The 26547-nt window shown below is 42.6% G+C and overlaps 1 protein-coding gene across 4 annotated transcripts in view; it reads left to right on the top strand.

The window, feature by feature from the left end:
* The window catches only part of THADA (THADA armadillo repeat containing), a 438996-nt gene that overhangs the window by 234353 nt on the left and 178096 nt on the right, over positions 1-26547 (top strand). For 2 of the 4 annotated variants that reach the window (XR_012800897.1, XM_075595760.1), the window contains exon 29: positions 9628-9796. Coding sequence is in view for 3 of the 4 variants with exons in the window: in XM_075595760.1 (XP_075451875.1) it covers positions 9628-9796 (169 nt within the window). In the remaining variant the exon portion in view is untranslated. Of the gene's footprint in view, positions 1-9627; positions 9797-10864; positions 13716-15183; positions 18145-26547 lie in introns of those variants that run through there. The other 2 variants (XM_075595761.1, XM_075595763.1) reach the window with 2 other exon arrangements.

Raw genomic sequence — 26547 nt, 5'->3', positions numbered from 1 at the left:
GAAAAACTGAGGATTTTGCCTTTTGGTTTAGTTTTCTAAAAAAAAAGAACCAGGGAAGTTCAGACTGATTCACTTTTTGTCATATCCCAAATGGGGTTTGGTAAATGATGACATTAAGAAGAATGATTACAAGGTTTCATATACTTCTTTCGACAAGCTGTTGGAATTGGTTAGGGATGCTTGTCGAGGAGTGTTATTTTCCAAAACAGATATCGAGTCCGCTTTTCGTTTACTACCTGTTCATCTGTGATGTTACAATTTGTTGGGTTGTTTGTTTAATGATTAAGTGTCCCCTAACCAGCTCCTCTCCTGAGCTTCTATGGACCAGTAACCCATGGTGGGCACCCAAGCAGAACAGGGTACATCAGGGAGTATATACCCTGCCTGCTGGAAGCTCCATGTGGAGACTGGGGAGTAAGATAGGGACAATCACCCCACTGCCCTCCTTTTCCCCCAGTGTTTCCCCTTTCACTCTTGTCACCCCCTTGTTCCCTTGTCATCCCAACTTTCCCCATCACCCTCTTGTCCACCACTGCCCCCTTTCATCCCCTTGCCTCCCTGTTATCCCCTTGCCCTTCCAACTGCCCCCCTTGTCACTCCAACTGCCCCCCTTGTCACTCCAACTGCCCCCTTGTCACTTCAACTGCCCCCCTTGTCACTCCAACTGCCCCCCTTGTCACTCCGACTGTGCCCCCCATGTCACTCTGACTGTGCCCCCATGTCACTCTGACTGTGCCCCCATGTCACTCTGACTGTGCCCCCCGTCACTCTGACTGTGCCCCCACGTCACTCCGACTGTGCCCCCCGTCACTCTGACTGTGCCCCCCGTCACTCCGACTGTGCCCCCCGTCACTCCGACTGTGCCCTCCCGTCACTCCGACTGTGCCCCCCGTCACTCCGACTGTGCCCCCCCGTCACTCCGACTGTGCCCCCCCGTCACTCCGACTGTGCCCCCCCGTCACTCCGACTGTGCCCCCCCGTCACTCCGACTGTGCCCCCCGTCACTCCGACTGTGCCCCCCCGTCACTCCGACTGTGCCCCCCCTGTCACTCCGACTGTGCCCCCCCGTCACTCCGACTGTGCCCCCCCGTCACTCTGACTGTGCCCCCCGTCACTCTGACTGCCCCCTTCCTTGTCACGCCGACTGTCCCCACCCTCGCATCACGCCGACTGCCACAATCTCTCCTCTTGTCCCCCCACAGCCCCGTCTCCCCACTTCACCCCCTGTCACCCCCTCTTTCCCCCCTCCCCATGTGTCACTCCCTCTCTCCACCCCCCCCCCCCACCCCTCCCACCTCCCCCCCACATGTATTCTGTGTCAGGTTATAACCCTGTGTCAGTGTATAGTTCTGTCAGTTTATGCCCTGTCAGTGAGCAGTACTGCTGGCAACATACTCTGCCAGTGTATAGTGTCTTCGGGTAATACTCCAGACTATACGCTGACAGACCATAACCAAACATATACACTGACATGGTCCGGTTATGTTCTGTGTTAGTGTATACAGGTATTCATTTTATTTTTCTTATTGTGGCCTTTTGACAATGACAGTGGTAAATTCCGGATCCAGCTCCCAGTGAGGTGGCCACCCCTGCAGCACCTTCTCCTTTGAACACTAGTTTCAGTGGTAATGTGTGCCTCCTTATTTAGTTTTTTTTGTTGTTGTTGTTATTTTCATCTTTCCACTCTGAATATTCACCTTACTGTACCCCAGGCAAAATTCCCAAGAACCAGAGCTAAAAATTACCTTGAATGTCGAGTTCATATTATTTATTTTGTGTACCAAAAAAAAAAAAAAAAATGTATAAATAATATTGCTTTCCAAATCGGGCAAAATAAAGCTGTCCTTGTCCTCTAAGCTTAGTCACGTGGATGCCCTAGAAAACAAGATTATAACAACCGTTTAATGATGTGATGTATAAATGCGAACGTTTCTTTATCACTTGCTGTTTTTCTTTCTTTCCAGTGCAGAGATGTCCTTGGTTCAGTCGTTTTGTAATGTCTGCTTGTGCCAATATTTCCTGCACAAACAGAAAAAGTCTCAATGAAATGCAGGTTATATAAGCCACATTGATTGTCTGCTATTTGCATTGGAAACGATCAGCCTTCCTGTGTGAAATGTTTCAGCTATGACGATGCGTGATTTTTGCCAGCGAAAGGAAAGCAGAGAGACATCCAAAGATGCAAAACTCGCTAGTAAAGGTCACCTCAACCTTACTTCTCAGGCTCTCCTATTCACCGATATCTCTGCTCTTATATGCAGTTGACAAAGTGCCTCTCAAGAGTGGTTAATGTGCCTGGATCTTTTTAAAATAAGGAGCGCATTTCTTGGATTCCTTTTAAAGCAAGTTTAAAAAGCAAATGAAAATCTCACTTGTGAGCCCATTCACAGGTCTCAGACAGGTCCACAACCCTGCCTCTCCCCATTATCTCCTAGCATACAGTGCGTCCACTGCAGCAAGGGATTCTGGGTAATCACATGCAAATGAGCACACAGGGTCCTCTTTTGCTTCTTATCCATTTTAACATGGAGCCCTATAAGCTTATGCCTGCTGCATTACACAGCTTTTCAGCACAGCCTGGGTTAAAGAAGTGCACAGCCAGTAACGCCTACTTACGGACAAGAAAAGAAAGAGGATTTTGAATGATGGCAATTATAATAAAAGGAAAGGGAGATATTATTTTTTAAATAGGTTACATTTAATTACTTCAATTAATAAAGAAACGTGATGCAGCACAGCCCTGTAGGTTCTAAAGTCTTATCGAGGCATTTCCTTGGATACTTCGATTTGTTTTCTTACCATCATTATTACCCTATTTCCTCGATTCTAAGACGCACCTTTTTTCCCGATTTTCTCGTGTCTGCAATCGGGGTGCGTCTTCGAATCGATGTATTAAAAAAAATAATTAAAAAAAAAAAGTGTTTACAGTGTGTAAAAATGGATTTGAGGCAAAAAGTGGCACCGTGAGCTCATTTGCATGTAATTTCCCAGAATCCCTTGCTGCTGTGGAAGCACTGTATGCTAGGTGACAATGGCGAAAAGCAGGGTTAGGACCTGCATAGTGGTCATGCCGTGATGTGGCTTCAGGCTTTTAACGCTTTGGCCAAAGGGTTTACTAAATGACCCTTAATCATGAGAATACTAACATTGAAGTATTTAACTGTGTATTTTGTCACATTGGATGTAGCATTGAATATTTTTGTCTTTTGTAGTATGCAAGGTTTAGAGGTATGTTCTGCCAGTTTTCAAACTCTCATCACCTTTGTAATAATTGTACAAAAATTGCTTCTGTACAGTTGCTTAAGTTCCGGATCAATATGTACTCCCTAGTTTTTAAGTGGCTTTCTAGTGATCTTGAATGGGCACTCATCCCACCCCCCACTCCCCTTTATTTCTGTTTGCCAATAGCAGGATTTCTGTTTTGAATGCAAAATGTCCCGAATTCCCCAGAAGTCTGCTATATCTTTTGTATCGCAACCTCTGGATTTGCCACCATCATTAGGAGATCATCTGCAAACAGCGCTATTTTGGTTTCTTCTCCCCCTATTTTGATACCTTTAGACCCCCTCCATGTTGCTAAAATATTCAGCCAAGGGCTCGATTAGCAATATTAAACAAGGCAATAATGGTGATTCCCATTTGTTGTAAAATACTCAATAGCTACTCCCATCCAACATTATCAAAAGCCTATTCTGCATCAACTAAAATTATTATATTATTATGATTGTTTTGCAAGTTAGTTTTGGCTGTCAGGACCTTCCTTATATTTTTGACGGAGGCTCAACTTTTTACGAAACCTGCCGAGTCAGGGTATCTTAGATTCGGCAATACTTTTGAGAGTCTCTCGGCTAATATGTTTGCCAATATTTTTGCATCTTGATTCAGTAGGGAAATTGGCCTATAGGATTCCGGTGCTAAATCGTCTCTTCTCTCTTCATGAATTCTTTTCATAAAGGCAGTATTACCCATTTCCATGTATTCCTCCTTCCTTAATCTCTCGTTAAACATTCTCTTTAATGGTGTTCCAACCTCTAAACTGAGGATTTTATAAAAATTCTCCTGTAAATCTGCCTGGCCCTGGGGCCGTGCCATTTTATAAAGGTTTTAATAGTATTCTGTGTTTCCTCGTGAATAATTGGTGCGTTTAGCATCTGCTGGTCTTCCCTAGTTAGCTTTGGGAGCTTGATTTTCCCCAGAAAATTATTTTGGGCTATTTCATCTCTCTTACTTTGACGGTATAGTTTTTGGTAGAAATCTTGAAACACCATATTTATTTCCTTAGGGTCTGTTGTAATTTCTTCCGTGGATTTCCTGATTCTTAAAATATGACTGAGTTTCATAGGTTTCCTGGGCAAATTTCCCAGTAATTTAGCTGTTTTTCTTTTGAAATGTATAGACATGTAGTTCCCTAAACTGCGTTTTCTTTTGTTCTTTTCTATGAAGCCATACTTCGCACATGTCCCCGGATCCCATATACCTCTCCCTGTTTTCTGTCGTATGACTTTGTTTAAACTCGCAAATCCTTCTGTTTCATTCTCTACTATTCCAGATAATTTTTCTTCCTTTTCCTATTTATGTGCTATAATTTTGCCCCTCAAGACTGCCTTGTCAGTTTCCCAATATAATCTTCCCTCCTGACTCTAGCCAGCATTCGTTTCTTTAAAGTACAGCCAGTTATTTAGAAGAAAGGCTTTACGTTCTCCATTATTATACAAATAGGATGGGAATCTCCAGATACTATCTCTGTGTGCTTTTTGTCCAAGACTTGCATCTGCCTATGTTGGTGCGTGATCAGATATGATTATGTTCTCAATTTTGGTATATGTGATTTCCCCCCACAATCTGTCTATTTGCAGAGACCTAATTGATGCTAGAGAATGTTTTGTGGGGGTGCGAAAAGAATGTGTACTCCCTTTCCGTGGGATTAAACATTCTCCAGCAGTCCTCTAATCATAGAGTGTACATGAATATTTGTACGCCTTTTTGAGCTGATTTTAGTTTCCCTATTCTTTGTGTCTGGTGAGATTTATCTAAGGCTGCGTCCATGGAAGGACAGGCATGCTCAGCCGTGTGGACGCTCCGCGGTGAGCCCCGGCATCCTCAATAAGGATGTCTTTAGAGGGGGCTCACGCGAGCGTCCGTAGGCGTGCTGAGGAGTTGGATTTTTCAGCCGACAGCCAAAGCTGTTTTACAGCGCGCTGTCGGCTGAAAACCTCCAATCACAGCACAGCAACGTCAACATCACGGCGCCGTGATGTTGACGTCGGTGCGTCGCGGGGTATTGGCCCAGCGATGTCACTGCCCCGCCTCCCGATCACGCACCTCAGCGCGGTTCAGCACTGCTCCCCCCTCTATGGACGCAGCCTAAGAATGGGTCGATCACCAAGTTGAAATCCCACCTACTATTACATTATTCTTTTTCTCATTCAGCACCCTGTCAGTCAAATTTAGCAGAAAGGCTTGATCGTATTTGTTAGGCTCATAAATATTATAAATATTGAACTCCTCATTGTGTACTTTTGATCGGACATGTTAATGTGCGTCTGTAACGGAGTGCTCACCACAAACAGGGCGTGACCGTGGGGCCGAGGTGGGGATTGAAAAAACACCCACCTCCAGCCGCGAGAGTGCGCCCAGAGTGTAGATTCAAGGTCAGAGTAGTAGAAAGTACTTGTCGGGGTTGGAGAGTTGCGAATCGTCATTGGTAAGCCGGAGTCAGAAGTGAAGAGGTACGGAGTCCAGGTGAAGCCACGGTCAACACAAGGAAGAAGACTGAAAACCAGGAACAAGACACGGAGGCAGGGAATGCTGGAAGCACTTCGTACGCTGTGAAGTGTTCTGCTCAGCCATACTGCCAAGGGCCTGACTGAGCATATATAGTACCAGGGACCAATATCCAGGCTGCAGGAGAAAGGCTTACCAGTAAGCAGTACTGTGGTGGGGGTGGAGTTTGTGACAGCCGTGGTGAGATGCAGGGAAGCCATGATCTGTTTGCTGGCGTGCGCTTTCCGCCCGCGTGCAGTACATGCGCGCCGCCGATGGCATCACGGGGCAGAGCCCAGAGGCAGGACCAGCTGCAACAGTCTCTCCAGCCGCACGTGGACAGAGACCAACGGACGGGCTCTGATGTGCCGAGGGAGGTACCAGGGAGAGAGGGCTTGGCGAGACGCCCAATTGCGGGTTGAGGTAAGCTTGTCCTGCGGGGTGTGCGACTCCGACCCCCACGGATCCTGCCAGCGTCCTTCCGCATCTCCCCATGTGCACATTTTTTTGTATGGTAAGGATTTATTTATTAGGATAGCCACCCTCCTTTTTCCCCCCCTTCAGCTGGAGATAAAATACACTCGCCTACCCAGCCTCTTTGGAGTTTTTACCTACGTCTGCATTTAGCTGTGTCTCTTGGATTAAAGCAATCTCAGCTTTGAGACGTTTCAGAATGTTGTTATGCTTGACGGGAATTAACTTCCTTAACATTCCATGTTGTTACTCTAAGGGTTAATAAATCTTTTAACAGTCTGAAATTAACTTTTGTGCCTAGGAAAATATCTCACCCCTTCTGCAATGCATACAAATATGCGTTCGTTCTCGAATCTGTCCACATATAAGCACCCGCATATCCATAAACTTTTAAACTGGGGGACTGTAAATCTACTACTCCTTGGTATCAAGGAAAACCCCATATAACTTTCGATACTTACACCAAATGTTGTCCTTTCAGGCCCTCATCATGGGGATCTCTCTCTTGTCCTTTTCCCTATTCGGGGAATATCTCTCTTGAATGCGCTCTTGGTCTCGCCTACTTTGACGGTCTTCAATCTCTTTGAGATGAGTTTAATATATTTTCCTGCTTTTTCCATACCAATAAAAATCTTAGCTCCCTCAGCAGTGAAGTTCCATAGAGCCGCCGGGTATCTTGGCATGAATCTCTTATTCTGTTGAAATGGAGAACTGCACAGCTTTACAAATTCTCTCCTTTATTTGGAGACTGATACAGAGTAGTCATGGAAGATTAGAATTTTGCGGCCATAGTCGATACATCCCGACTCTTTGTACACTTGCAGAAGTCTGGATTTTTCGCTTTTTTGAGATGTAGCCGCCATCTTGGGAGAGTCTTTTTTTTTTTGGTCTGACGCTTCTCCGCTCTCTGCTGTTTCGGTGGCATGGCGGATCTCCTTAACCGATAAGTATTTTGGTAACCTGAGGGGTGGGCCGTTGGAGCTGAAAATGATGATTTAGAACGCTTCAGCTCTGGGGGCAGCAGCTTCCAATGCTGTTTAAAAAGAATATGGGGGGGACTGTGCCTTTTTGAGTACTAATGCTAAAACTTAATAGGCATAATATCCAAGGAAAATGGCAAACATATTTACTGGTAGAAAATCCTGTCACTCTTGTGATCAGTATTATATTGTTGTGTGCTGCCACTGTACTTCGCAGAATGTGCATACAAACAGGGCAAGCTACCAAGAAATGTTTGTACAAGGTCAGAGTACAGGCACCAGACATTCAAATTATTCATTGCAACCGTGACTATTTTAACACATCATAATTTCCATCTGTCTATATTTCATTAATACATATGTAACACAGTACCATATGTATTACTTCACAGTGCCATATGTATTACACTTCCTGGTAAAACATTTGATACATAAATAATATTTGAGGCAAAGGACAGTGCCACCAATAAGGACACATGAAGATGTTCCCAGCTTAGTTTACTTTCCAATTTAGGGGAAATAACCAATTATCTAGAAATACAGGAAGAATGGTGTTGGAGGTGAAATTTGCTGTATTCTGAAGGCAGTGTCTATACACAGGACTCTATAGTTAATATATTACAGAAAGTTTGAATTGTTTAATCTTCCATCCACAAAGCAAATCCTTTATCTCTCCATAAACAGATGGCAAATAATACCGAGAAATGTATTCTTTTTTTTTTTTAACAACTCAAGATGTAATGAGGTATTTACTCGCCTTGTCCCCCCCTCTTTATGTAACCAAATGCACCAACTTGTAATAAAAGATCTGTGATTCATAAGCTTTTGAAAAAGTACCCGTGTGCAGGGTCTGGCAGCAGCATATACTGGCCCCGGTCCCATTTTCCATACTCCCCCCTGAATCAATGCCAGATTCCTTTGGGAAATCTTATTCCTTTGGGAAATCTGCATTTCCCGATGGTCAGAAGAGAAAGGAGGACATTCTTCAGGAGACTGTTGCTATTAATATACAATCTAAACATCTCTACCAATATGCTGCTTATATTTGCAGGAAAAAAAAATGTGTATGCATAGTTAGTATATTGCGGAGGGTTCGTAATCGGGGGTTGTGGACAGAATCTGAATGAAACACTGATTTATCTCTGTCGTATTTTAGCTCATTGAGAACAATCAGGGTGTTTTTTTATTTCGAAATAATTTAAAACCAAACATTTCCTCATATTTGCTATTTGTGGACCGTGGTTTAAACATTTGTAAGAGCAAATAATTGCTGTGCAAACAGGTACTTTTCCACAAACCCTGCAGGCGTTTCAGGCAGCATTTACGCGATGTAGTAAACGTCCATTGGTTTAGGGACAGCTTTCACCAGTTTGTGCAACACACCCAAGCACAATAGGTGGTACTGAAACGCAGCTGTAGGGCTGTTTACACACAAATGTGAAGCGCTATGTACATTAATGGCGCTATATAAATAAAGGCATACATACATACAAATGTGTAACTTCTGCTTTCCATCAACAGTCAACATTATAAAGCTGGATGGGCCATTTTGCAACAGATTACTTTATTACCAATCAGACATTGGGTTTAGGAGGGACTGCCCTATTAATAAGGATGGGCACTTTCACGGGTTACAAATCCAAATTTAGAGGAATTCGTTTTTTATTTAAACTGCAACGCAAGCAGTTCCAAAAGTGTGAAGTTCGTTTCGGACTCCAACTCAAACTTGGGAACAAATTTTCGAATCTGAAAGATTTCTTAATGTCGCGGACTCACCATTTAAAAGAAATAAGACGAGAATAAATATTTTCAATATTACGTTTTAACTTTTAATTTTTTTCACAGTATCATTTCCTTAATCTCCTTAGTGATACCAAACTCTTGTTAATCTGCATGTTTCTCTTTGGTATTATGTGTTAAACTGTACGCGAAATATACTTCGTTTTGGCCACACAGAGACGAAGGACAGTAAGTATCAGATATGATTAGAGTTATTTAGGAGTCAGTGAAAATAACAATAAATACAATTTTTTCACAAGAAAAAAAAAAGTAAAACCTTTACTTCAGTAATTCTACAGAAGTTGCTTACATTGATTAAATGTATTATTTTTATTTGCCACAATGTTTGATCTCTACCAGAGTGGAGGTCATGTGTTCACCACCACCCACCGGCTGTTTGGAACAGACCTACTGCTCCATTGGAGCTAGTCAGCCCCTTCATCCCTTTGGCAACAAGCATTTTTACCATGATATACCTGGCACATCAATAGGGTCTCTGCCACGGAAAATGTTCATAATTATTCCAGCCTGGCTGTAATGTAGTAGATTTTTTTCTCTTTGCGGAGATCTGGGTGATCAGAACAACTTTGCCAAATTGTGATTGTTAATGGTGCTTTCATCTCTCTCTCAGATGTGGTCACTCACCGGTTTACCGTTCGCGGGAGATGGCAGCACGCGCTCTGGTTCCCTTTCTTATGATAGATGACATACCTCAGACTACTGTACATTTACTAAAAAACCTTCCAGATTTCGCCAGCCCATGTGTGCGGCAGAACCACATTCACGGAACACTTTTACAGGTACGTTTTCTGGTCTGTGTGGTTATTAAGTCTAGAATACCTATCATTTTATCATTTTTTGCTATTAATGTTTAATTATAGGGGATAGTGTCAGCCCTTTTTCAGTGTCCAATACAATGTATATATTAGATCATTATTTTATTCTACTTTTGCATCCATATCACATGAGTAGGCGGTACAATACCATCTCTCAATTTCACCCACAAGCAAAGGACATATAGATTTTATTTCCCCTTATATTTGTTATATAGTGGTTAAAGAATGAATTTAAGCAGAACATAATTATTTGGGTGATTCTTTTCATTTACATGTTCAGTATACCCCTTAAATTGAAACCGCCCCAGTACAGGGGAAAAAAAGCCCTCCCTGCTCCCCATCTTCTCTTTCCCTCCTCCGGGACCCTACCTGTGCAACGGTGCGTCTGGGGCCCCACCCGGCGATAGTGGGAGCTCACGCAGGCTGCGATTGTGCAAGTTGTCCCGTGTTAGGACCGTGTGACTCTGCCGCCGCAGGGTAAAGTCCCACACGCCTCTCTGCCCAGGTAGGGCCACAGGGAAGGGGAGGCAGTATGGGCGGATAGGCTGCTAAGTGTCGGGCCCTGGTGCAGCTGAACCTATGATAATTCCGCCACTGACTGTATTGTCCACTTATTTTGTAGTTCATTTCAATTTAAAGCCATCCGAAGTAACAATAGTATAATTATATTCTATGTATTCTTTTTGTGTTACATTGTTGCCTTCCTCGTCACTGCACCATCGGAATCACTGCTGTGGTTTTCTTAGACGTGCATGTTCCACTTTCAGGACTGCAAAAGCTAGTTTGTGTGACCGTGGGCCTTAATGAATAAAACAGTTATGTTAAAAGCTGCATAGAAGGTTGAACTTGCGTGACTGCTTCCACTTTATTGAAACTCTGGTGTACCTTAGTGGGTGGGACTGATGCTATAATTCAAGAAAGAACTCTTTATTCCCAACTTTTACTGCTCCAGAGACCGTCATTTCTTCCTACAGTCTACAATTGAAAATAACTTTCCTGTATGATCTCCCAATGCAATTATTTTACCTGCAGTTTATTTGAGCTGTTACTTCCCTGCATGCAAACACTGAAAACATCTGCAACACATCTGAAGTGCACAGATTCCAGGCAGGACATCAACCAGGGCGTTTCCTAGACCTCCCCAGTGACTGAAGTGTGATGGATTTCAGTGCTTCCAAGTCTTGCTAACCCTATACTTCTACTTTTCTTTATACAGAGGTGGAAAAATAGTAGTGGTGCCATGCTCAACAAATGATAAACCTGTTGACCAACACAGCAGTTCAAAGCTCTTTGGATAGCACTGTATGCTCATTTGCATGTCCTTTCCCAGAATCCCTAGCTGCAGTGGAAGCAGTGTATGCTAGGTGGTAATGGGGAAAAGTCGGGTTGTAGACCTGCCTGAGACATGTTGTGCTCAGATTTTTATTTGCTGTATGCTATATGGTGGAGGGTTTTTGTCACTTTTGTTCCCACCATAACTTATATGTTATTATAACATAAGGTTATAAATAAGGTTTTTGTCACTTTTGTACCCACCATCACTTATACTGTATGAGATGTCAACCACACTGACATCAATTTATAAAGATTTGTGCAAAATGTACACTTTAAAAACAGAAAAGGGTATACCATAAAATGGAACTCTAAATGTAGATATAAAAATATTAGTGATAATTCAAGTTTGGAAATAAATAGTTGTACTGTATGCACAGCCTGTATAAAAATAAAAAGTGACTTCTTTCTGCAATACATTAACACAGTATCTTTAAACTTTACCTTCAGAGTGATTTTTCCACCTTGGTTTAAAAAGATTGTGATTTTTAGTTTGACGTAAACCTGTGAACATCACAAGTAATTATAACTGTAGTCACCAATCCTTTAAAAAAAAATAATTTTAGGAGAAAGAAGAATGTGAAAACCTCACTACACGATCTCTTAATTTCTGCTCAGAAACTTTATAATAATGATGGCAAGATCTGCCATTGTAAAAGTGAAATTGTTTTTGAGATGGAACAGCGAAATAAAGTTCTCTTGCTGCCCAGTGCTTAATTAGTAAGTAGCAGAAGTATTATTTCATTTGCTTACTCTAGAAGTTTTACATTTTTTTTAAGCAGGTACTGTATCACTAGAATTCTACAGCCTAAAGAAAAATAAGTATCAAACACGGGCGTTTTATCAGACATGTCACATGATAAAAAAAAAACCAAGGTAACACTTTACAAAGTTAAGATAGACTTGGTAAGAGATGCAGGAAAGAAAGGAAAATGTTTATTTTAAAATTGTACGCAGAGTGGCCTGCTTTCAACATGCAGACGTGACCTCTGACCTTATCATTCCACAAACACACTGTTTACCAGAGATGTCTGCATTTGCAAATGGCCATGTTACATCTGTAACAACAAGTGTGCATTTTTTCAGTGCCACCGCATGGATGCGTTTGAATATCTTACAGTACTGTATGTGTGTTGAATTCAAGCCAGTGAAATACTTTCTAGGCTCTAAAAGTTATACAAGTACTGTCAGTAGCTACTCATGACATCCGATTGTAGCACGTCAGAGAGGCATTCAGGATGTGAGCAGTCAGGATACATGTGGGGAATATGTGTCATGTGTTTGTTGTGGCAATAGTGTGCTATTCAGAATGTGTTTGCATGCACGCTTGTGCCTGTGAGTTCCCGGGAAGCAAGAACAGTGTGGAACAAAGTTGCCAAATGTAGGGATATAATAGGAGGTTGTGGGGACTCGTGTGCCCTTTGGAGCAGAAAGCAGTGACATTTCATACTAACACCAAAATACACTTAACCTCTTTCCTTTTCCATTGTTATTCAAAATTCAATGGTTTTAGCGCTGTTGTCTTCCCTTGAAGAGACTAAAGCATCGACATACCATCATCCTGTAGTCTCCCAATATGTTATCATGTCTAACCTTACTCGTTTAGGAAATGCAGACACGCCTAGAGTAGGGAATTGTGATTGTAACACATGGGGGAGAATTATCTTTAGGGTTTTTCACAAAAAAAATCAGGGACATTTCTCTTGAAGTGTCAGTGTGAAAAATAGTGCCAACACTAAAATATAACATTGTGACCCACACATCATACTAGTAACTGAAAGACTGATCCTGCAAGACTGTCGTTTTCTCTGCGGTGAGTTCGGCTCACCCAGTGTACACAGTCCTGAAGAAGTAGACAAATGATGCCAATATGATTCAGTCACTAAACTGAAAAATAAGCAAACCGTCTCCTTGTGGATACCATTTATTAGACTTGTTTAATATATTTTTCTTTCATTTTGGCTGCTAGGTTCTCTTTCGTGTGCCAGTCCATTACACAGTAAAAAGAATATAGCTCTCAGAGCTCAATGCTAACGGCATTTAACTCCATAAAATGTGACGCCTACAACTGGATGGCTATTTTGTTCATTTTAAAAAATAAATAGTTTGCTGAAATTGGAGCTGCAATAACGGTTGTGAAGTAGTACAGCAGGGTAACTCGTTGTTCACAATTACCAGTTTGTGCACAGTGGAGTCATTTTCTCTGGCTACATTAAATCGAAAAAGTACAAAATGTGTTAAAAACCACAAAGCTTTGCATATCGTGTCCACAAAGATACCGAAAATAAAGAATTCCAAGAAGTGTTCCGTTCCATTTAAGTGCTCACAATGTTTTTCATGTGTAGAATCCCCATATAATTCATTCGCCTTTATCACATGTGTTGCCATGATGGCCAGCTCTCCTTAATTATCATGGAGGCTCTCTAGATCACGCGCAGTAAAAGGTTGAGATCACTGGCCTAAGCATATCTCTAGCTCCAGACAATTGTTCCGTGCTCTGAAACTGTCTCATAAATGAGTCTAATTTAGTCAAACAATGGGACAATTAACTTTAAAAAGGTTTATACTTTGTTTAAGGGTTTAAATTAAAATGCCACCGTCTTTTCAAAATAAGTAATTTTTTTAATATTTATATTCCAAGTTATGAGGCGGTGTACTTATCCCAGGATGGGGTTAGCTAAACCCTTTGTAACGTACAAGAGTTTCAGTGTGCACAGTTATGAGGGCTGATTTCACCTTCTGCTCTCTGAAGGAGTGCTTTCCCTGTTGCCTTTCATCTAAATAAATTCAAGTATTCTTTTTTTATTTTTATTCTTTCTGATGTACTTATTGGTTGATAAATGGATGCAGAGGAGTTGCTGAAGGAGAGGGAGTAGGAAAGTTGCTGTGCAAAGACTGGGCTTTTATAAATAACCCGAGGCTCATTAGTGTCTTCATAAAATATGACTGAATTCCGATCAAGTTTATGCACTTGAAATATATGCATTGTGCTGTGAAGTGGGTACAACCTGAATAGGTTTGAAGTTGAAGGTCTCTTGGTTTATTTCAGAGATTTGGTAATGATGACTTAAAGTAAAGAGCGGTTAATAGAATGACTTCACCTGTGCCCACAATCCATTATTTGCTTCTATTGTTTACCTGGAAATAATGATTTGCACATCCTTTGTTGCATTTAAACATATTCAAAGCAGCAATCCCGCATACCTAGGCCCCATTTTCTTACAGCATGGGGGCTGGCGGGTCCTCTAGAGCGAAACCACGTTCATTTCAACTCCCGGGAACCCCTGATTCCCAAGACACTCGCCTGTGTAATGACCAGTGTTTCCTCACAGGGATTTAAATGACCATCCAATAGGGAGCCGCAACTGATGATGCTGTGGCTTCCTATTGGCCAGCAGGACCATCAAAATGTAGTGTCCATTTTGTTTCCCCCTGTAGGGACATTTAACACCAGCAACTACATCGGTAAGTATCTCGGGAACCAGTGGTTCTCTGAGGCTGAAAGGAACACAATTCCGCTCTAGATGACCCCTAGTTCCTATGCTTTAAGACATTTAACTCTGTTTTCCTGGTACTTCTGGAAAATATAAATGGCCTACGGCAACATTTTTAATGGAGAGCAAACAACATTATTATAGCAACACTCCCATAGTCTCTGACATTCATTGCAGTTGGCTATGTTTTCTTCTCAAAAAGTATGGGACCCCAGAGGTTAATATCTTGTAAAATGGAGTATATACACCGAGTGAGAGTGTAAGTCCTGCTCTGAAAGACCCTGTGATTAAGTCTCATTTTTTTTTCTCACTCTTAATTCAGAGAATGTAGAAGAAAATTAAATAATGCAAAACATATTTTTTATAAATGTTAAATCCCTTAGAAAAACACAGTTTTTAAGAAACTCGACAATGAAAGCATTGTTAACAATATCTAATATTTCTATATATAAATGATGGACATTTTAATACAATGTCCCTCTGAGAGCAGTTTATTTTAATTGTTGTACTTCATCTTCTCTTTAGATTGCGTTGTGTGATAGTGGATTTCTCAAGGCTCGTGTAGAACGGTCATCGGGAATACTGCGCTCCGCTGGCACCTGTCTTGTATTACCATCCACTACATTCAGCCAGACGAACTGTGCCACTTTATCACGGACGAAAGATATTTTTACAGCTCAGGGGGAAAAGGTTGAAACTCATAGAGTTATTGAATGCCAAGTTTCCTAAATGACTAGATGGTCCACAAGATTAATCTGTAGCTTTGGAGGGTTCATTTTTCATCTTTAAGGCACTGTTCCAGGTTACTCCTGTTTAAAGTGCCTTTCTTTTTATTCAGTTTCCATGGCGGTGTAGATATCAGTTCTGTTTAACCCCTTGCGATGGAATCCGTTTTTGGAAGGGGCTGCTGGCTTTGATACTGCATGTTTTTTGAGGGGCAGTTTGGATGTAAGGACAGGTGTTTTGGAAGGACTGCTGGATGTGAGACTGGATGCTTTTTCAGGTAGGATGTGAGACTGAGGGGCATATTTACTAAACTGTGCTATTCCATAAGACATCTTTTTGAGCCAGAGGACACTTTAACCTTGAAGCTCACTTCAATGAGCTATACAGGTACGTTGGTTTCCGGCACCGGAAGTGGTCTTATGGAGTAGCACGACCTTGTACATTTGGCTCCGGGTGTTTTGAAGAGACATCTGGTTGTGAGAGTGGGTGTTTTGGAGAGATCTGAATGAGAGACATCTGGGTATGAGACTGGGTGTTTTGGAGAGATCCGAATGAGCGACATGTGGACATGAGACTGGGTGTTTTGGTGGGGCAGAATTAAGTTGAGAAGATCATTACATATGTAATCATTTTTGGATTTCTGCAGTTAAAGCATTTCACAATGACGAGCTGAGAACCCAAGATCAATAGTGACACTTGGCAAGGATGGTAGACTTTTGCATTCAGTACCTGGGATGGGTGTTGAAGAGGTTTTTTTTTGTTTTTTAAATGGAGCTTAAGAATGGCAAGATTCAACCTGAAGTGATTCGGGTATGTCCGCCATCAACATCTTGTCTACTAATAGGCTACTATTTATATGCTTTGCTTTAGATTAGTGATGCAATACAAGCAGGGACATATATTGCTACTGTAGGTATAAGGCACTATGGATTTAACATCTCTCAAAGAAAGGTGGCATTTAACCTGCTGAAGTGAATAGATGAGGGAAAAAAACAGTAAAAAAATCAATTTCTTTCAAAACAATTTAATAAAGTAATTGTTTATATGTAAGCTGTATAATAAATAAGGCTCACTTGTGATTTTATTATTTTGTTAAATGCAGAAAAAAATTATTGAAAATGTGATTTCTTATCTGCCGTTATTAGGACAATGCTGTTGAAAAGCCGTTCTCCGTAACAAATAATATACGTTCCCTTATTGCAGACATTTTGGGATCTCGGTACAACTCTGCGGAATTAGAGCAAAGAGTCATACTTAAAAGTTAAAGGCCATTGCAATACGGTGAAGTGTGAGGAAGGCCTTACATGATGAAAGAAGAATACATACATGTAACATGTAAAAGCTTCAAGGCGGGTCGTGTGAGAAATTCCACAATGCTTAGAATAGTCGCATACAGATTGTATGATTGAGGTGTAGGAAGAAAAAAAACATGGACACTATGGGACAAATGGCCAGATTACCTTTACTAAATAAACCATAGCTGCCATGAATTTAATTATAAAGTAGTAACACAGGGCCACCAACAGGTCTGGCTTTAGGGATATCCCTGCTTCAGCACAGGTGACTCAATCAGTGGCTCAAAATCTGACTTGTTGGTGGCACTCCTGCTCCAGTAGCTTAGATACATCTTAGGCTACGTCCATGGTACCTCAGACCGCGCGGACGCGTCCGCACACTGAGCGAACAGACTGCCTTAAGGCAGTGTTCGCGTGCAGGCATGTGTGCGCGGAGGCAGCAGGGGGCGCGCGATGCGCGAGAAATCGGTTCAAACTGATTTCTCGCGCGACAGGGCGGTCACGTGAGCGGTTCGCCCCAATGAGGGCGGACCTGCTCCGCGACGTCACTGGGGACGCCCCCACGGCCTAAGTACTATGGCCAGGGAATGCACCCGCTTTCCTCAGCCTCAGTGCATCTCCGCACGGGCTGCGTCACTATGTTCGCAGTCTTTGGCTGTGCTCATAGTGACGTGACGTCAGGCTGCGGTTGCTTGAAAAATCAAATTGAGATGACATCCAGCAATCGCGACCGCTCCGTCGCGTTGTGCTTACTATAAGCACACACGACGGCGGCAATGCATTTGTTTTGACGCGCCGTCGCCGGCACTATAAGCGCAGCCTAACATGAGTGATACATCCCTGATAAAGTAAATCCATCTTTAACAAGAACTATATATTAAGATTGAGCACTATTGCTGTCACCACATGTTCCCTGTCACAGGCAGAACCATTCATGCCATCACAAGCAATGACAGCTGAGCAGCAGGAAATGCAGAACACAGGGGAACATGTGAAGTTCATTTCTTGATAGCATTGAGGTTGGATATTTAGAGCTTTCTTCAGATATTAATCACATCAAGTGAAGTATTTCTTAACCCGTTCAGTGCAAGAATAACATGGTTAATATGTGTAGCTGGCCTTTAAACTAGTGGCTCTGCTGTTCTAAAAGTTCCAGTCCTCACAAGCGCTAATTAAGGGAATTGATTTGTGCACAGCTAAGTCTATATTGCTCTCCAGGGATATAATGAGTACTAATACAGACCATTTGGAAAAACAGTGTATGTATGACTTACTATTACAGGGGAAATAAATAATTTGAATTCTGGCCAAGTAAATCAACAAAATACTGCCAGAGTTCAGAGTGCAAGGGTTGCTATTTGCTAAGGTTTCATGGCATTGTTTTGCTTTTAAGCAATGTCGCTTATTTTTTCCCCATTTTTTGTTGATTTAACTTGTGAAATGTCGGTTCCCTCTTTCTATGTCTAAAAAAATATTTTACCGTTACAATCTGCCTTTGGGTTTCATTTTTCAGCCTTAAATATTTGATTGGAGAAATACTGAAGCAAAGTATTTTTATTTTTGTTTCCATGGGCTCTTTAAACTGGGCCTTTGTGAATTGTATATATTGGGCTTATCACGGCAACATTGGAATTACTGCAACATTCTGGTTATTTCCAAAGTAACAATACAATAATGTAGCGGATGGGCTTTGTGTTCAGGAGATGTAGTCATAATAGCAAACATTTAACATTTATTAATGTGAGGGAAAGAATGTTGAACTTCTTTGTAATTTTCTTACATACTGTATTTACCTCCCTGGAATCCTTTTGCAGTTAACTTTGTAATACAAATGCAGGCAATAATAGGAAAACAAAGCTGGCAGTTTAATATACTGTAACACGGAACATATCCTTTACTGTATTATTTTTTTTTTTAAATACATACATTTAATCCGCTGAACTGGGAATCAAGATCCAGGAAAAAGATCTGTAGTGTCCACGGTCACTTTAAAACTAAAATGATGCATGATTCATTAGGGCACGTTGATTATGCAGTTAGTGCTTAAATTGTCCTCGCGTTTACCTTGGCCTGAACAGTTAAATGGCACAGTGAAAATGAATGGAAAACTTTAACGTTGTTGTTATAAGCTGACATCATGCGGAGCCTGATGGGATGCTAGGTTTATTAAAAGCCTCATCTTTATGCAGAGTGTAAAAATCTACCGAGTTTCAGTGTCAACGATAATGCGGTCCATTCATTTCTTTATTTCCGTTTCTCGGTTCTGGATGAAGTGCCTGGTTGTGCCCAAAAACACGCGCATGCGCACATACACGCACACCCACATGCACATACGTGTACACACGCACATACATACATACATATACACACGCGCACATACAGGCGGAGAGGGCGAGAGAGGGTGGGTGGCGAATAGAGAGGGGGTGGGTGACAGGGAGAGAGAGCGAGGGGGTGGGTGATGTGGAGAGAGAGAAGGGGTGGGTGACGGAGAGAGAGAAGGGGTGGGTGGCAGGGTGGGTGACTGACTGGGCGACTGGGTGGGTGGGTGACTGACTGTTGACTGACTGTGGGTGACTGACTGTAAGTGGGTGACTTGGAAAGGAGGGGGCCCACCTGTGCAGCAGAGTTCGTTCAGGTGGCTTGCTTGTCCTGCATATGCAGTGTCCTCCACATGCGGCCGAGCATGAGCTCGGGAAGCCAGGCGGGAGGTCGTGAAGCTGGGAGGGCGGGCCGGCGCCAGGCTCCAATCACTTCAGCTCCTGACCTTCGCAGTGTCTCGTGCTCCACAGCGTCAGAAGAGGCTGCCTCAGGTGCTTGACATCATTTGATGCCGCACGGCCATTGCAGTTAGAGAAAGAGGAAAATAATGCCCGTAGAAGCTGCAACACGCCGCTGAAGTACCTCGCCAGCGGCTAAAATGCGGTCGCCCTATGACCGCATTTGTCGAGATGTGTGTTTGTGTCACACTTAGTTAAGTTATGGTGGGTTAAAAAAGGGACATAGCTAGCAAACCCACCCACAGACAGCCGTTTCGACCTTAATGGGTCTCCTCAGTGTGGGGTTGGTTATATTGGCTTTGCAAAATGAAGCAGGGATAGGTTTCACCACACTTAGTTAAGTTATGGTGGGTAATAATTAGTGACAAAAAACCTCTACAGTAAAGCATATAGCAAATGGAACTATTACTGTATGCTCATTCACATGTCTTAGACAGGTTTGCAACCCCGCCTTTCACCATTATCACCTAGCATACAGTGCTTCCTTTGCAGCAAGGGATTCTGGGAAATGACATGCAAATATATATATGTGTGTGTGTGTATGTATATATATATATATATATATATTTATATATATATATATATATATATATATATATTCTGTCTTTGACTCTCTACTCAGACCACCCTCAGCTGCCTCCTCTTCTTCCTCCATCTCACCTCAGGACTTTGCTGACTTTTTTAAGGAAAAGGTGGAGTCCATACGGCAGAACATCTCATCTGTTGCCTCCTCCCATCCCACAATGCTTCCCAACTCTCCTCCTGCCTTTCTTGACTCTTTTTCCGCTATCTTGGAGGAGGATGTGTCACTGCTGATCTCCTCTTCTCCCTCTACCACTTGCCCTCTTGATCCCATTCCCTCCCATCTCCTAAAACCTCTTGCTCCTTCTATAATCCCTATGCTCACACAGATCTTTAACTCTTCCCTGTACTCTGGTACCTTTCCATCATCCTTCAAGCATGCAACAGTCATACCATTACTCAAAAATAGCAAGCTTGACCCTACCTGTCCTTCTAACTATCGACCTGTCTCCCTCCTGCCTTTTGCCTCCAAACTCCTTGAACGTCTTGTATTCTGTCGATTGCTACACTTTCTCAACACCTATTCTCTCCTAGACCCTCTACAATCTGGCTTCCGCACTGCTCACTCTACTGAAACAGCCCTCACTAAAATAACTGACGACCTCCACGCTGCCAAAGAAAGAGGTCATTACACTCTGCTCATATTACTCGACCTCTCTGCAGCATTCGACACCGTGGACCACCATCTTCTCCTTCACATTCTCCATACTCTTGGTATTCGGAACAAAGCTTTATCCTGGATCTCCTCTTACCTCTCCCATCGTACCTTCAGTGTCTCTTTTGCTAACACCTCCTCTATTGATCTCTCTGTGGGGGTACCCCAGGGCTCTGTCCTGGGACCCCTTCTCTTTTCTCTCTACACACTCTCTCTAGGTGACCTAATCACATCTTTTGGGTTTAAATATCACCTCTATGCTGACGACACACAAATTTACCTATCAACCTCTGACCTTACACCTGCTATACAGACCAAAGTTTCTGAATGCCTCTCTGGAATATCATCCTGGATGGCCATCCGCCGACTGAAACTTAACATGGCAAAAACAGAGCTCCTTATACTTCCTCCCAAACCTGGCCCTACTACCTCCTTCCACATTGCTATTGGAAATACGATCATTCACCCAGTAGCCCACGCACGCTGCCTAGGGGTTACACTTGATTCCTTACTGTCATTCTCCTCTCATATTCAAAACTTTTCTAAAACTTGTCGCTTTTTCCTCCGCAATATCACAAAGATACGCCCTTTCCTCTGTTACTCAACTGCTAAAACTCAGGCCCTCATTCTCTCACCTTTCGATTACTGCAACCTCCTGCTGTCCGGCCTTCCTACCTCTCACCTGTCGCCCCTACAATCTATCCTAAACGCTGCTGCCAGAATCACTCTACTCTTTCCTAAATCTGTCTCCTCATCTCCCCTCCTGAAATCCCTCTCCTGGCTTCCGATTAAATCGCGTATCTCACACTCAATTCTCCTGCTCACTTTTAAAGCTATACATTCTTCTGCCCCTCCTTACATCTCAGGCCTAATTTCTCGCTATGCACCATCCAGACTCTTGCATTCTTCTCAAGGATGTCTTCTTTCTACTCCCTTTGTATCTAAAGCTCTCTCCCGCCTTAAACCTTTCTCACTTTCTGCCCCTCACCTCTGGAATGCCCTTCCCCTCAATACCCGACTAGCCCCCTCGCTATCCACCTTTAAGACTCACCTTAAGACACAGATCTGCTTAAAGAAGCATATGAGTAGCACTGGATAATCATGGACACATGACACATAAAGCTTGGCCCCCTGCAGACGCACTTACTAGTATTCCCTCCTACTGTCTCTGTACGTTCTCCCTACCTACCAATTAGATTGTAAGCTCCTCGGAGCAGGGACTCCTTCCTTAATGTTACTTTTACAGTATGTCTGAAGCACTTATTCCCATGATCTGTTATTTATATTATTTGTTATTTATATGATATGTATTACTACTGTGAAGCGCTATGTACATTTATGACGCTATATAAATAAAGACATACAATACAATATATATATATATATATATATATATATATGTATGTGTATAAATATATACACACACACACACACAAGTTGTGTTTTTTTTTTAACAGACGCTATGGTATGCCAACAAGGGGCATTTAAGGATGATCGTCCCTTTATTTCTGTCCAATTTTTAAGGACCAGAGTTAAACAAAAAGCAAGGAAAGTTATAATAAAAAATGTGTTGACTTGAGCAATGACAAATTGTAGACGGGCAACATTACTATTTAGTGGGTAGAGATTGCCGCCAGTTTTTGAGTGTAGCTGCAGCAAAACCAAGTAATAAAGCAATGGAAAAAATATTTAAAGGATGGATTGAACTTAATTACGACAGCTGCTTTTTTGAATGGCCCTTGCCATGTCATTTGCGTATTGTTTGTTTATTCAGATTTACTGCTTTCCTTGAATAATGTGGAAGAAAATGTTCCCACCGCTGAGGGCTTAAGTGATTAAAAACATGACTTATTTTCAGATTCAGGAAAATGTTGAATGGACACACAAGAAACCTGTTTGTGTTCCTTACATGTGAAATAGCTGATTTTTCTGAAACATCAACCAACTCATTAAGAGCAGTTAAGACGAGGAACACTAGCACACGGTATACTAGGACTTGCGTGAGATGTTGGTATAGCTGTGTCTCGTCTAAATCCAGACACATCAGTGTGCCTTCCACTCGCAGTGCAGCACTGGTTTAAAAACGAGGTCCTTTTATATTGTGGCAGGTCTTTTAACCCACCATATAACTTCATTGTGTCTGTTTGCTGCCTACTTCCAACGTCACATTAAGCAGGCAACAAGACATAGCTGTCCTTGTGTGGGTTATTAGCACTGTAGTCCTTTAAAGCAGAAATCCTGCCCAAAATTGATGTTTATTTATTTATAATTTTTTTTTGCATGATTGGAACTAGGGGTGCACTAGAGCTGCAATTGCTCTATTTTCAGCTCAGGAGCCCCCCCCCCCCCCATTCCCGAGTTACAGTTTTAGCTGCCACTACACTTAATGGTTTTTAAAGAAGCCGCTGACGTCTTCCGTTACGGCTTTTTATTGGCCCACATACCACCTTTTTGCAGCCTTTTTGTTATTCCAGGATGGGGGTAGCAGATCAGCAGCTAAAATTATAAGCAACTGGTGAACTGTGACAGTGTTCGTCTCTAACCAGGAGGTCGACCCACAGGGCTGAGGCGGGATATGGGAACTGACCACAAGCTTAGTCCTGATCGAGGAGAATATCCGGTTCACAAGCCAAGATCAGGGCAGGGTGCAGCAGTGTAGTCGGGCTTACGGTTCCAAGATCAGGGCAGGGTGCAGCAGTGTAGTCGGGCTTACGGTTCCAAGATCAGGACGAGGTGCAGCAGCGTAGATGGGATTACAGTTCCAGGATCAGGGTAGGGTGCAGAAGCATTGTCTGGGTCACTGTTCCAAGATCAGGGCAGGAGAGTGGCAAATGTAAGGTTCGGCGAAACATAGGATATCAAACGGGGTCCAGGAGCACATGGGATAACTCACCTTGCACTGCCTGATTGGAAATGGCTATCTTATAAAGGCCAGGAACAGGTGCAGCCTATTACAACCGCAATCCAGGTTTAGGGTGAAATGAAGCCACTTGGGCCATCTTGGGTGAGCGTGAAATTACCTCAGATGTCGGCCATCTGAGTGGAGGCAAGGCATTCAGAGATGTTGGTGCCAGTGTGCTAAATACAGCAGGTTAAAGCTTGAGTCGGATAGAGATACCTGTATAAGGGAGAAGGCTGAAAAGTGAAACTTGCATGTTGACAATAGGAATCTGCAGTTAAATATTATATGAAGTTTAGGATGCAGTGTGGGCCATTGGTTGGCGCTAGCTTTACTCTTAAGTTTTTTGGCTCTAACTTTTTTGCATCTGGTATCTATTCCTCCACTTATCTGGAGGCAAATTGCACAATGATCACTGCTATTAGTTCACTTTATTCCTAAACAGAACTGTACTTTTCAAGACCGGCTGGTAGTATGATCCAGGACCTGTCTGTCTTTTAACTGGCGAGCTACAAAAGGCACATAGAACAGTGACAGGCCTTATAATAAATATGGTTTACGTTTATTTCCTTTCAGAAAAAATAATGGGTTTGGGATAGTACTACATCCACTTAAGTCAACAGTGGTAGTCTTAATTACCCAGCAATCACTGACCGCACAGAATGCAGCGTAGTCCAGATCGTGTAATATACAATACTATTCCAACATTTGAGAACAGAAAAGAGGGACACAATAGACAGCAATGTCATAATAAGGATTTTGATAGCACCCTTCCCCTTATTGCTATTTTTATCTTTTAACTGTATTTTGACAACGCAGGGCAGTACGGTGTGGGAGGGAGAAAAATAACATTGTATAACAAAAATAATATATATATGCAAGTTAAGACAAACTGAGCCGGTAGGAAGGAGCTTCCTGTTCCGATCATAGAAGGTGGTTAGTGAAGACCAGTAATAGTGTGTATGGAGGGGATGTTGCTCATCGTGGATTTACTAGTAACTATGGATGCATAATGCTAAAGACCAATAACAGAATAATGATATGCATATGGTTGGATACTTGTAAGGTGACCCCTTAATAATACAATAATGGATTTAGCAACTTCGTGCCTCTAAGAATGCGGTTCCTGGTGGATAGGCGAGTGTAGGGGAGAGTGTGATTGTGCGTTGTCGAGAAGTCCAGAGTTGGGATTCAGCCATGGAGAAGTCTTTGATGCAGAAGTTAAGGGAAGTAATAAAGGTGAAGAGATGTCGATCGTTAGCCGAGTGTAAATAATCTGTGCTAAAGAACTTGGAAATTAGGTTAAGAATTGGAGAGTTGGGGGGAGTTGTGTAGCTTGGATTTTTACTCTGTAGTGCATGGGTAGCCAAAGTGGTGACTTGCAAAGTGGAGCGGGAGGTAGGTGAGCCTGACCAATGCATTTAGAATGGACTGTGGAAAGGTAGACCAACTAGAAGCAGGTTGCAATAGCCCCATTTGTATATAATGATTACGTGGAAATGAATGTTGGTGAAAATTTAGTAAGGAAGGGGCATATTTTAGATATATTGTGGAGGGGGAAATGATTTGATTTGATGAGGTACTGAATAAAGGAGTGGAAAGAGTAAAAAAAAATGTCACCTTGGCCTCTGGCTTGGAATATCGGGTGGATAGCGAGGAATCTCTTATTGCAAGGGAGAAATGAGGTACAGATTCAGGGAAAATAAGTTCCGTTTTTGACATACTGTATTACATTTTTGATAGTAATGAGACATTTGTGAGGAGATGGCATGAAAATATGATACTGTGAAGAAGTATGAGGGACAATCCCTCATAGCAGGCAAAACATGTTTTGTTTTGTTTTTCCTAACAACTTCTCAATGCAATGGGCTTCTTTCGAAAATTCCTCCCTCAACTAAAATGTTTCACTTATTTGTTCCTTGGTTAAAAACAAGTCTGTTTCAATAATCTCCTATCTACCTAATTCAAATATTATTTGGTGATTGTTGTTGTCCACCCTTAAAACAGAGAGGTATGCGTTGGGACGCTTTGCTACCGATCCTGAACATGACGTTGGCTAGTTATGGGACAGCCAGATGCAGTGCTAATAAACCTGGGTTGCAGAACCTGCTTGAAATTTAGTGGGACTCGGTGCCGGGGGAGAGCGTAGGGCCGCTTACCTGCTCCAGCATCTCCTCATCTCGGCTGCATCCAATGTCATAGCGGCGACACATTGTCATGGCAATGGGATGCCGTGTCGTCATGGCAACATACCACCACTATCTCACGTTGTCATAGCTGCGATGCCGGAGAGGAGAAACCAAATGGAAGGTAAGAGGCACTTAGGCTGCCGGCGAACGCGATGGTGACATCACGCTGCGGTCGCTGGAAAAATCAAATTGACGTGACTTTCAGCGATCGCGCCGCCGCGTTGCTTCTACTATAAGCGCACGCGACGGCTGCAATACATTTGTTTTGCCACAACGTCGCGTCGCCGGCACTGTAAGTGCAGCCTTACAGAGGCCTCACGCTCTCCCCCGGCAATCAATTTAACTGTTGTGAGGAATAGCGTGGGGCTGCAAAGTGCGGAGCTCGGTGTGATTGCACCTACAGCACCGCCATCAATCTGGCCGTGCAGTGGGCGGCAATAACAGTGGTGTAGAGAACTCAGTGCATCTTAACTTAAAAATACAGGCTGATTGCACCAGGATAATGGCCCTGTGGAACCATGTAGTAATTGGGCCACGATTATACTAAGGACGATTTGGAGAGGGGGTTTATAACTGGGCTGTCCTACAGTAGAAAGGAAGAGGAAATGTTTAAAGCCAACAGCGAATTTAACTTTTCATATGGGGGGAGATATGTAAATAAATGTCTAATGTTGGTGTTGCAGGGCGAATGGGTTGCACCTGTCAGATGTGGGTGTAGAAGGGCGAATGGGTTGCACCTGTCAGATGTGGGTGTAGAAGGGCGAAT

This window comes from Ascaphus truei, chromosome 4 (genome assembly GCF_040206685.1).
Source record: "Ascaphus truei isolate aAscTru1 chromosome 4, aAscTru1.hap1, whole genome shotgun sequence".
NCBI lineage: Eukaryota > Metazoa > Chordata > Amphibia > Anura > Ascaphidae > Ascaphus > Ascaphus truei.
The sequence above is the reverse complement of the archived record's forward strand: the minus strand, read 5'-3'. Positions and strand labels throughout refer to the sequence as shown.